General features: G+C 41.3%; 1 protein-coding gene across 4 annotated transcripts in view; it reads left to right on the top strand.

Moving 5' to 3' along the window:
- The first annotated feature begins 605 nt into the window (after positions 1-605).
- Positions 606-12358, top strand: part of lnpk (lunapark, ER junction formation factor) — a 34522-nt gene continuing 22769 nt past the window's right edge. For 3 of the 4 annotated variants that reach the window (XR_009064631.1, XM_057848268.1, XM_057848271.1), the window contains exons 1-14: positions 606-743; positions 1308-1372; positions 9094-9135; positions 9280-9330; positions 9409-9545; positions 9620-9678; positions 9756-9796; positions 10559-10642; positions 10721-10772; positions 10960-11070; positions 11242-11322; positions 11395-11500; positions 11659-11729; positions 11959-12123. Coding sequence is in view for 3 of the 4 variants with exons in the window: in XM_057848268.1 (XP_057704251.1) it covers positions 1346-1372; positions 9094-9135; positions 9280-9330; positions 9409-9545; positions 9620-9678; positions 9756-9796; positions 10559-10642; positions 10721-10772; positions 10960-11070; positions 11242-11322; positions 11395-11500; positions 11659-11729; positions 11959-12123 (1027 nt within the window). In the remaining variant the exon portion in view is untranslated. The remainder of the gene's footprint in view (positions 744-1307; positions 1373-9093; positions 9136-9279; positions 9331-9408; positions 9546-9619; positions 9679-9755; positions 9797-10558; positions 10643-10720; positions 10773-10959; positions 11071-11241; positions 11323-11394; positions 11501-11658; positions 11730-11958; positions 12124-12358) is intronic. The other variant, XM_057848270.1, reaches the window with a different exon arrangement.

Below are 12358 nucleotides of genomic sequence, written 5' to 3'. Positions count from 1 at the left end.
GTGATTTCCTCCACTAAAAAACTCGAGGAAATCTTGACACATCATCATGTTTTGGTTCATAGCAATTAGGATGTATGGTAAAAATAAATATAATTATTTTTAAGTACGCTGTTTAACTGCATCTCTAATGCCGATGAAAAATCAAACCTTTTGGAAATCGGTGGAATATTAAGCATTAATAACCACAATATAGTATTCTTACTACTATAATGTTATGTTTATCGAATGGCACTGACACAAAATGGCCGATAAACAATGACGGCCATCCCTATTGGCTCATAGAGCGCATTACGCATCTAGCCCCCTCTTTTTGTAATACCCGTTGTCCTGGCCTGGGTAGTGAATAAGTGAATCGAGTGACACCACTCTGTCCTTTTCTAAAAGTCATCACTCCGCGCCATCATACTTCTGTCAAATTGTTCAGTCACGCAAAACCAAATTCTAACGAATAATTGTAGTATCAAGAATGCATCAATATGGTTACGAATATACATATATGGAATTAATCTTTACAAAAACGATGGTTGCTTGTAGAAATCCTATTTGAGAAGGAACAAACTACAACGCAAAGGAGTCTGGGTATTGGTTTACGCGCCCATTTGCGGAATCGTCATCATTCCGCACCGGCGAACCCGCATATCTATTCGTTCTGTCACGGAGAACGTTAGCTCGTAAAGTCTACTTTTTTTGTTTTTCAACACTGTCTTTGACGAAATGAACAACTAATTGCAGGACTACTGAATGTGAGTAAATAACATTTAAAGCGACATTAGTTTCAAATTACTCCCGTTTCCCTTCATGACTATTGTTGTTGTGGAAGCTCAGCGGCTAAATTAGCAAACAAGAGTTTTGATTCAAAGTGTTGCCAAGGAGTTGATCTCCTTCCTGTGTTCATGAATTATCTAGCGGGTGGTAATGTGGATATATATATATATATTTTTATATGGATAACAGGATAGGGCCACCCCGGCGTTTAGCCAGTTGCAAATTAGTGAGTATCTGCTGTTATTTGAAAGCAAGAGTGTGGCGTTGTTAAGACAACCAGGAGATGCTTGTGGTTTTAGGTTTTGGCACAGAACCAAGCGTTCAATTTTGCTGAGTAACTGAGTTAATAGTTTTGTACTCGGATTCCTAGTTTCACTCCTTTTAAACGCCCAACAAAACAGTCAATTGTGTTCAGCTTTTCTTTCAGTGACGTCATGGGCATGTGGTGGTGGTTAAATACATAAGCAGTATGCATTATCCTGTTGAAGGATTACATGCTGAATTTATTGCAATTAGCTGTAACAGGATTTTATTTTTTTTAGTTCCACAGTGAGCCAACAAAAATCAAAAAGGAGGCGCCATGGGGACCATAATCTCACGATGGAAGGTAAGTAAAAGCTCCAAGTACAACCAAAATGACTACAGAGGCGTGTAGGAGGTCTAAATTTAAATAAAAAATATGACTGAGGTTTTATTCCATAAATTGTAATATTAGAAAAAAAAGTACTTTCTCAAGAACAAATTTAAATTTTAAATGTAAAATTTTAAATTACACTTAAGTAAAGCTGTAATAATTAAAAAGAACAAACCTATAAAAAAAAAGTGGTAAAAATCACCCAAATAAAATTACCAACCAAAAATCACCAAGGCATACTACGTTCCGAACCTTCGGGGTTTCACTGCGAGAAGGAACAGCGAAATTTCATGGTCGAATAAAATTACACTGCCCTGCATAATTTGACCAAAACACTTACACAAACCTTGATGTTTCAAACTGGAACATAACATAGCATGCTACAAAGCAACAAAATCAGATGTACATTCATCAAAAAAAAAAAAAAAAAAAAAAATGTTTTGTACCACAAAACACTTTAAGAAGATCAGTGTGAAAAAGACAGGGTTTGAAATTTTTTTTGGGTTGCTAAATGGCAACAAAATAATCAAGATGTACAAGTATACTGGCAAAAGAAACTAAAAATGTATGTTTTGTAATAAATTCATTCATCTTCCATTCCGATTAGCCTTACGAGGTAATAAATTGCTGTGGCATCAGATTGGCACCCTGCAGCTGCAGATCCTCAAAATCAGGTGACTCCGACTCTAACTCGGGTGCAAAAATATTTAATCAGGACAACAGTGATAAAAACTCTTGAAAAGATAGTATGTAGATTTACTTGTACAGAGCCGATTGTCAGGTGTCTCTTTTTGTATAGCGTATAATTGGACAACAAACAAAAAGCCATTTCTTTATGACTGGATTCGATCCTCAACCCAAATGAGTGGCAAAAGTAAGTTGCCATTGGAACGCTTCGGTAAGTTAACCTGTTGAGCTGCACCAGCACCCGAGTTCTGTCATAGTATATGTATGTTCTATATATGCTTCATTCTAATGTACATAAAAAAAAATAACGTGTATTTTTTTTTTTTTTTTTTTTTTAAATTTTATTTTGTGTTTATTGGAATGAGCGTACAATACCAGCCTTTGTCATTTTAAATTCTAGTAAACCGCCGCGTGCCGACTCATGGTGGCGGAGCTGTCAGTCTCAAGCAAAATCTGTCGGAAGCAGTTTCGAACGAATGAAGCTTCTTAATTAATCAGTCATGTGACGGTTAACGTTTGCAAGCTCTGACACCATCAGTCGAAAAGGAGGGTAATTAAACTGACACAAGCTTCAGAGTTCAGAGCTTCAATTTTGTTAGCCCAATTCTACGGTATGGTTAAATTACTGCAAGAAAAGAAATGAAGAGCAATTAAACAACAACAAAGTCATCTCTATGCATGAAAAACATTTGTAATTTAAAGAATAGAGTCACCATCTTATGAGCAAAAATGTGTTCTTGATAAAAATGTCCCTAAACACTAAACAGTGTTCTTACTTTTATTTTGGCTTTGATTTATTTATGTACCATGAAAGTGAGTGAGTGTACCATAGTGTGAATCACTGTACCACTATGGTACGTCCGTCACACTTTGAGAATCACCGCTGGAGTCTGTTTTACCATGATTTCACACGTTCATGGGTGGCAATACTTGACAGTTTGACATCATTAGTAAATGGACACTTTTAGTAGTAGAGGCGTGCGAAATATCCGTTTCTTAGATTATTCGCGATTCAGTCGTGGAAGATTTGAGAACGATTCACAAACATCCAAATTCCGATTATTGAAATATGACAAAGCGGAAATAAAACACAGTCAGTGCGGTCTTCTTGACGCAATGAGGAACGGACCGACAATGTATGCCGCTTGATTAAAAAAACAATAGTACCTGACTGCGGCTGACAGCCGCTTCAAACAACGCCCACGTTGGTACAAACTACGTCCACATAATGCTACGGTAGATATCTTATGTATGTATTTGCGAAATGACGGACTTAGCGGCGTTAGCACATCTAAAGAGAACTAGATGTAAAATGACAGACTTGCCGGCGTTATTAAACAGCCGCCATCTTAAAGCAGTAGACTTCTCTGAAAGGCTGTTGTAACGAACCTTCCGAGCGAACCTAATTAACTTTTTATCTAAAATACTCCCAAATCGGCAAAATCTTGACTTGAATCTATCTTTAAATGATGAAGCAGTTTCATAACTTACACGTCGAAAGTAGACAGAATGGAAATTATGGAAAAACGGGAGCAATTTTAACAACTTTAATGGTTGATTCACAACAAATTAATTGAATGTAGTTTAAAGCTGCTGATACAGAATGGGGACTTTAGTATTTTATACACTGTTTTGAACTGTTAACTTGATAGTGAAATAGTAGCTTATTGAAGCCGGAGAGGATTTTTATACAATTTTTGTAACTCATGTACGAAACATTAAAAGCAGCTATTAGCTGAGGGGAGGGGATGCTGCAATAATCGATTTATAATCGAATCGTAGCCTCTGAATCGTAATTGTAATCGAATTGTTAGGTGCCCCAAGATTCCCACCTCTATTTACTAGGGGTGTAAATACTGTGGGGAGAACAAGTATTTGATACAATGCCAATGGGTTTTCCCATTGGCAGTGTATCAAATACTTGTTCTCCCCACTCTATATATTTTCATACTACATTGATTCTTTGGACAACTATACGATATTTGCCACTTTTACAGTCTGCCACAATTCACTTCGATTCAAAGCCCCTTTATCAAATTTTAGTGTTATATTATTTGTTTTTCAGAATCAGTCACCAGAATACGGCCTACCTAAAAATGTCAGTTTCAGTTTATCCACACACATCATCAAATACAGAACATGATCATACGCTAGCAGTTCACATGTTAAGATGGGTGAATAGGACACTCCAAAGAAGCTAAGATGTCAATGTTTTTTCGATTATCAATGTGTTGTTATACCCCTAGCTCCTGTGTCACTTGACGAACGCAGAGTAACTAAAACAAAACAGGGAGAAATGGCTATAATGATTATAAAGATTTTAGCCTTCTTCTGTGCTGCCTTAGTTTAAATGTCCATCCATCCATCCATTATCGTCCGGGGTCGAGTGAAGTATATTTATTTATTTTTAAATTGCTAAATGTCACGGCGGGGCACACACGGCTGAACTCAAATGCACGAGAAGAGAGGATTGCAATGTCCAAAAAGTATTTAATTCACAAAAGGAACTGTAAAAACAGGCTTCAAAGTACAACACAAAACAGGCAATGGCAAAAACTTATCTTGAAGGATGGTGGTGACGTGATGGCCTACTGATCTCCAAAACATTGAAAACGCACTGGCAAAGGACAACAAACAAGAAAAGTATTTAAGGAGTACAGCTGATGGGGAACAGGTGTAGGCACTCAGGTGATTAGGGGAGGAAGACAAAGCTGACTTAAGTGAACACAAAGTAACCTACCAAAATAAAACTGGATATGGAAAGACTAAATCAATGCCACTGACGGCGGCTTGAAACAGCCTGCCTGGGATTGAGCGGCATCCATCTGAATGGTGCAGTTAGCGACATGAGCATGCAGTGGGGATGCTACGGTGCTGAAATTACTGATAAGCTTCCTATAAAAATTAGCAAAACCCAGGAATTGCTGCACCTTCCTCCTATTGTTGGGCACGGGCCAATCCCGAACTGCGCTCACTTTAGAGGGGTCCATTTCCATTTTGCCAGGTGAAATTATGTGACCAAGAAAACTGACTGTGTGTACATGGAACTCGCTCTTTTCTGGCTTCACATACAGCTTGTTTTCTAACAGGGTTCAGAGAACTTGCGTGACATGGTGAATTTGTTCGCCGGGAGACTGGGAATATATCAAGATGTCATCCAAATATACGAAACAAAGCGGTTTAGGTAATCTCGTAATACAGTGTTCATCATGTTCTGAAAAACTGCTGGAGCATTAACAAGCCCAAATGGCATTACAAGGTATTCGAAATGACCAGATGGTGTGTTGAACCCTGTCTTCCACTCGTCACCCTCTCGGATTCTGACCAGATGGTATGAGTTTCGCAGGTCGAGCTTTGTGAAAATTCGCGCCCCCTCGAGGTGTTCAAACGCAGTTGACATCAAAGGGAGAGGGTATCGGTTCTTAATTGTTATAGCATTCAGTGGACTGTAGTCGATACATGGACGCAGAGAACCATCTTTCTTGTCAACAAAGAAAAACCCCGCACCTGCACCTCTATCAAGTTCTCATCTGATCCCGAATCTGAGTGCATTGAATTCGTGTCTGTATGCTTGCAACTTTAATGTGACGATTGTGGGGGTTCGCCGCGGATCATTATTTATTTTGTGAGTTATGACTCTGATTGGAGGAGACGTAAACAAACGTGACATTATTACCGGGCACGACGCACGCTGATGTCCCTCCTGTCCACAGTAGAAACAAAGCCTTGCTCCCAGATGCCGCTGTCTCACCTCCTGGATGAGTCTGGTGCGGCCAGTCTGCATGGAGTACTCTGCTGCTGTAGAGGGTTGTTTGGCCTGTGAGCGTGGTGTGATGCCTCTCCTTCTCGAAGACGAAAGTCTATTCTTGAGGCCAAATCCACCATGGAATCTAGGTCTGCTGGGTTCTCATACGGTGCCAGGTGGTCCTTAATGGTCTCAGAAAGGCCTCAACGGAACGAGTCACGCAACGCTGCATCATTCCAATCACTACCTGCCGCGGCAGCCCAAAACTTGATGGCGTAATCAGCCACGCTGAGCCTACCCTGCCGCAGATTCTCCAGAGCCCACACTGCCTCCCTTGTTGGGGCTGCCCGACCGAACACTCTTCGGAGTGCCCAAGTGAAGTCCTCTACTGAGGAGCATGCTGGGGAATGTCTGTCCCACTCCGTGGTCGACCTTCGGCTGCTCGGCACGATAGATGAGAGAACATAAAAGCTAACTTTGCAGTGTCAGTTTCATAAACATGAAGTGTCTGAAGTCTAGTTTAGAAGGTTGCATTGAAAAAGGAAGGTGCGGCAGTCACCCTTTTCCCCCCGAGAACATGTCAGGAACTGCTGGGGGAGTGAAGCGTGACTGTTCCCAGAATCCAGCGAAGGAGGGGCAGGGGGTGAAGCAGCGGCAGATGTGCTGTTGGCTGATGCTGGTTCAAGGCGACTCAAGGCCCAAGTACACCGCATGCGTGATCGTTGCGTTTCCGGTCCGACTCCGGTAAAAAAAAAACGCCGGAGTCGATCCGTTCCCATTATATCCTATTGTTCAACGTATACCGGCCGCGTCAGTGCTCCGGCTTGACTGCGAACCACCTCCGGCGTGCCGCATGCCCGCCGGATGGTATAGGCTATTTTCTATTTTTGCCGGACACGCATCCGGCAAAATGGGCGGAGCTGGGCCTGGACGTAACAACCCAGGTGCCTAATCACGCTTTAAACACGAGCGAAGATGGATGATGAGCGCTTCATCATGGAGGTGGAAACCCACAAAATCATTTATGATGCAGCAGATCGTTACTATAAGGACACCATTAAAAGCGAAACTGCAAAGAGTCCTATTATGTGTGTTTTTCTGGCAATGATATCAAACACGACGTGCTAAGCAAAAAAAAAAAAACAAACAAAAAAAAAAAGAGCTTATCTGGAAGTGGTTCCACTGCAGAAATTCTCGTGCCCCCGCACACAAACAATCTCGGTTTGTATACAGAGTCGAGGGGGAAAAGTACGAAAGAGAAAAAAAGAGACGAAAGAGAAAAAAAGAGACACCCACAAGTTTCGACCTGGTGGTCTATTCAAGACATTTCTCTTTCTTTCCTACATTTCACTTGACTCTTCATAGAAAAAACAACAGTTTGCGCTGGCCACATGAATCTGCAGTGTTGAGACACCAATTCCAAGTACGCTGTTTTTTAGTTCGTGTCGAATATAATTCGCTATCCATTTTATAAATATGACAGATTATTTATCAGTTGTTTATAACAGCTCTATGAGATGTTATGTGCCATAAATTTTAAATGTGCACAAAGATATAAACGCACCGACACAACCAAGGGCATAATAGCCCCCCTTCCCTCCACACACGGAGCCCTGATCTCAACATGATGCAGTCAATCTGGAATTAAGAGACAGACACAACTAAAATATTGTAGCGTCGCCGGGGCTGTCATCGGTGGGTTAATTTATTTACCAAAGCGGGGCTGTCATTGGTGTGCTGGTGCACCAGCGCGACGCTCCGATTGGTGGACTAGATAGCGTCAGTGTAAATACAGTGGGGAGAACAAGTATTTGATACACTGACAATGGGAAAACCCATTGGCAGTGTATCAAATACTTGTTCTCCCCACTGTAGTTGTTGTTTTTGCATTGGTGAGGTGGCGGGAAGTTAATAAAGAAAAAGAGGAAAAAGGCGTTGAAGCTTGTGTGTTGTTTTCGCGGCCAAACTTCCGCTTAGCAAACGTTACATTATCAATATGCAAGGAAAAAAATGTGCTCTCTCTCTGCTTCTCTGATGAGTACATACTACAGACTCCGTGTGTTTGTCGTTGATTTAAATGGCACATTATCGAGAGCTCACGAGGGGACGGAGTTGGCGGACCGCAGCCGTGCAGCAGCCGGTATGATTTGCCTGTTTTTGACGGACTGCGTGACACGCAGGCAACACTGAACCGGACCGGAACCGCAACGATCACGCATGCAGTGTACTTGGGCCTTCAGTGTCAGCTGCAGGGATTGAGTCAGCTGCTGGATCTGAAGAGCCACGTTTTCTTGCCCTCTGTGCTGTTCCCGGGAAAGCTGTTCAACTGCCTGACTGAGTGCATGAAGGTTTTCTTCTTGATTTTTGAGTCTGGCTCCTTGGGCACCCAGAGCGGCCCTTAGCCTCTCGGTCTTGGCTGAGTCCATTTTGGCCAGTGCGTTCTGTCACGGCGGGGCACACACGGCTGAACTCAAATGCACGAGAAGAGAGGATTGAAATGTCCAAAAATGTATTTAATTCACAAAAGGAAATGTAAAAACAGGCTTAAAAGTACAACACAAAACAGGCAATGGCAAAAACTTATCTTGAAGGATGGTGGTGACGTGATGGTCTACTGATCTCCAAAACATTGAAAATGCACTGGCAAAGGACAACAAACAAGAGGACTTTTTAAGGAGTACAGCTGATGGGGAACAGGTGTAGGCACTCAGGTGATTAGGGGAGGAAGACAAAGCTGACTTAAGTGAACAAAGTAACCTACCAAAATAAAACTGGATATAGAAAGACTAAATCAGTGCCGCTGACGGCAGTTTGTAGCATTAAATTAAATGGAACACTACCAGTATTTTCATCTCGACATGTAAGTTAATTTAAGAATAGACGTCAGAATTTAAATTTAATCATTAAAGCACTGGTTAATTAATTGACTCGCATGGCACAGCTGAGCTCTTTTGACAGAAAGACTTCAGAGGTTTTTCCAAGTTCTTAATTGTATGACTGCGGAAGGGCCTTGATCATCAATATAAACTACTGGTGGTGTCATGTGGCAACAATATTTAAGTCACAACTCCTAGAAATACTCATGTATTCCATGTAGACATAGTAGAAAAGTCAAAAGGAGGTGGAGTGTCCATGGAGCAGCTGTGAACAGGGAAAGGTACTAACAAGCCGCAAATTTTGAAAAGTTGTCAACTTATACTGCTTATTTTGATAGAACATGTTACTTTTCTTTTCTGACTCATTATTGTGTTATTTCATGCAGACAAAACCAACTACAGTGGAGCAGTTGGAGAACCTGGACAAGGTGCTGGCTCATTATTGCTTGTCGTCTTGCATCCTCACCATGAAGACTGAAAACATTTCATGACAATTCTCATTCACTGTCATTGATGGTGATGAATAAATTAGTCAAAATGGTTATTAACTGTCTTTTCTGGTTCCCTTGTAGGAAATTAAGGAGCTTGAAGAATTCCGAGCAAAAAACCAGCGATTACAAAAGGTAAAATACTATCCTTAGAGTCATAACTATGCAAATACTTGTTTTTCTCCGACCTCATTAGTGTGCTTCTGTGTACAGTTATGGGTGGGCCGGCTGCTCATCTACTCGTCCGTGTTCTACCTGTTAACCTGTCTGGTGGTCTACTGCCTTTACTTGCCTGACCAATGGCTTCACAGATTAGCAATGGCCCTGCCTTTCTTCGCCTACCCAGTGCTGTGAGTAAATGCAAAGACAATGATGACATGTCGCTTGGTTTGTCATTTGTAACAAGCATCTGTCACGCCACCAGGGTGTGGTTCATCCGGAAGTTACTGATTTTCATTTTCTTCAAACGCACTGAGAGGAACAGTAAGTAAATCATTACAAAGTGACTTTTTCATAATACGTCCACTATAAGACAGTTTTTCTCTATTATTGTTTTTCAGGTGACATCCTCGAAGAATTAAAAGTCACCAAAAAAAAGATAGTAAGTTTTGGTGTCATTTGTGGGGTTAGCAAAAAAAGACCTATTAAAAAATACAGTGTGTGTGTGTGTGTGTGTGTGTGTGTGTGTGTGTATATATATATTTATACACGACGACCTAAGCAACCCCAAACTTTTGAACTGTAGTGTATTATCTGGGATTTTTCATTATGTACACTACGTAGCGTATTTAGTGGTACCTTGACATACGATCGCATTCGTATACGATCCTTTCGACATCCGACGTAAAATTTCGAAATACGACGATTTATGATAGCATCGCAATTTCATTGTTTTCCCGCAAGATGGACGCACGGCTGATTTTTTTTTTTGTGAGAGAAATCAACATGGGTCCCAAGAAGGTTAGTGGAGGTGGTGAAAAAAGGAAAAAGGTTACTGTTTGCTTCGCGTTCAGTCATTTTGTTAGTTTTCAAATTGTTCAAATGGAAGTGAAGCAGGACAAGACCTATTCTGATTGGCTGTTAGTTGTTATTCACTTTTACACCATGTTTGATAAGGAAATGTGGCCATAGCTCATTAACCAATTTTAAATCTGAAATCAAGCTACAGTTTTGTGCAACAATCATGGTCATAATCGCCCAGCCCTATCTATTACAGTTTACAACTTAAAAACTAACTAGTGCGATTTACATTTGTGTATATGGCTTGTTGAAGGAACTTTTGTAGAATTTCTCTGAAATCCTTTGCCCAATTTTTCCCCAGTGGAATTGAAGTCTTCCTGTTTTTTTTGTTGCGTGTTTCCAGCTAGAAGAAGTGATGGAAACAGAAACATACAAAAATGCCAAAGTCATCCTGGAACGCTTCGATCCAGAAGCAAAGAAGAAAGCCGTGGGTGCCCTTCTCCGAACGCCCGTTTTGATTACATCTGAATGTTGAATCTTATATTTATTTATTTTCCGTATGAAGGAGCTGGAGTCAACCCCAGTACGACCTCAGGTGACTCCCAGACCTGGACAAGGTAACTTCCACTCAAGCGTTTCACACAAAATATATATATGCAAAAGTCAGTTTTTTTTTCTTCCATATTGAACTTTTTTTAGTTACAGCTTTCCATGTGAAAACTAGCATCATATGTTTCAATTGTTAAGAAAAATATTGATAGGGATTTTTTTTCAAGAAACTACATCATCACATATTATTCTCAGACATTCGCCAACGGGGTGTGGCCATGAGACCGCCAGGAACCCCAGCAGCCATGATGATGACTAGTCCACCTGATGGCCAACACACCCCGGGCTCTGGGGCCACACCTGTAGGTGAGTGAACAGCAATAAATAGATAAGACATTAACATTTTTTCATAAACTTCAAGTGTAGGGTAAGATTCCATTTTTTAATAAGCCTGCAACATAACAATATGTGGAAAAAAAGTACTGTAAATACTTTTCTACACTGTCCGTACTGTATGTAATTTATGTGTACGCTAAGCTCCAGGTGGACCACCCGAGAGAGCTGCTGTTTACCAAGTGGGAGTAGCCAGGACCCCTCGCAGCCCCATACCAGGTGTAGGTAAGATGAAATGACAGTTAAAGCTAAGAATGAAGAAAGAAAGCATGTGTTGATGTCAATATTGATGTCCAGGTCTACATCCTCCTGGTCCTCCACTGGCAAGACCCATTCTGCCTAGAGAAAGGGGAGCTTTGGACCGAGTGGTCGAGTACCTGGTGGGAGACGGACCGCAGAACAGGTATTAACTGATGACCTGTCGAGCGAGGATGCAAGTAGAGAAATGGGAATAAATCAAGTTCCTCCATAGGAATTTACACCATCAGTCAGCAGGTTGTCCACATGGTGATGCTTTTCAGTCAGATGACCTGAATCTACTTTTATTCTTCACTCGCTTAGATACGCTTTAATCTGTCAGCAGTGCTTTTCGCACAACGGCATGGCCCTCAAAGAAGAGTTTCAATACCTCGGTAAGGAAATTAAAAGCCTGTGTACGTATGATGCTCGCTGATTGTCCCTTATATGCTGACATTGACAGAGATAGACGTCTAATCCATTTAGATTGGGAGGGGTGGCGGCAATCATTCGCTGCCAGTTCCTCCCAGTCCAAGTGCATTGGACGTCTGCCGCCGTCAATGGCAGTGAATGACTTACTCAACCAACTTGCCCTTTTGGTGTTTTGGTTGCATGTCCCTCCAGCCTTTCGCTGTGCGTATTGCTACTTCTTGAATCCAGCCCGCAAGACACGTCCACAGGCTCCCAGGCTGCCAGAGTTCAGTTACGAGAAACGGCTGCGCGCGGAGTCGCCGTCCCGAGCAAAGTGCTCCGGCACCGACACGGAGGGGAGTGCACCCCCCTCTGGAGGTATATAGTCACAACATTTTTGTACCACTAACGGCCAACCATGACAGTTTCATTATTTCCTTTTTTTTTTTTTTTTTTTTTTTTTTTTTTAAACCTGCTTTTTCTTTTTTTTTAAATAACACATTTTACCAATGGTAATAAAATAAGTTTTTTATATTCTCCTTCCCTCCATCTTTAACCTCCTTTTGCTTCGTATCACGCATGCTTTAATAACAAAACCTACAATAGGAGAGGG

This window comes from Corythoichthys intestinalis, chromosome 10, assembly GCF_030265065.1.
Source record: "Corythoichthys intestinalis isolate RoL2023-P3 chromosome 10, ASM3026506v1, whole genome shotgun sequence".
Lineage (NCBI taxonomy): Eukaryota > Metazoa > Chordata > Actinopteri > Syngnathiformes > Syngnathidae > Corythoichthys > Corythoichthys intestinalis.
This window is presented reverse-complemented; position numbering and strand designations above follow the sequence as displayed.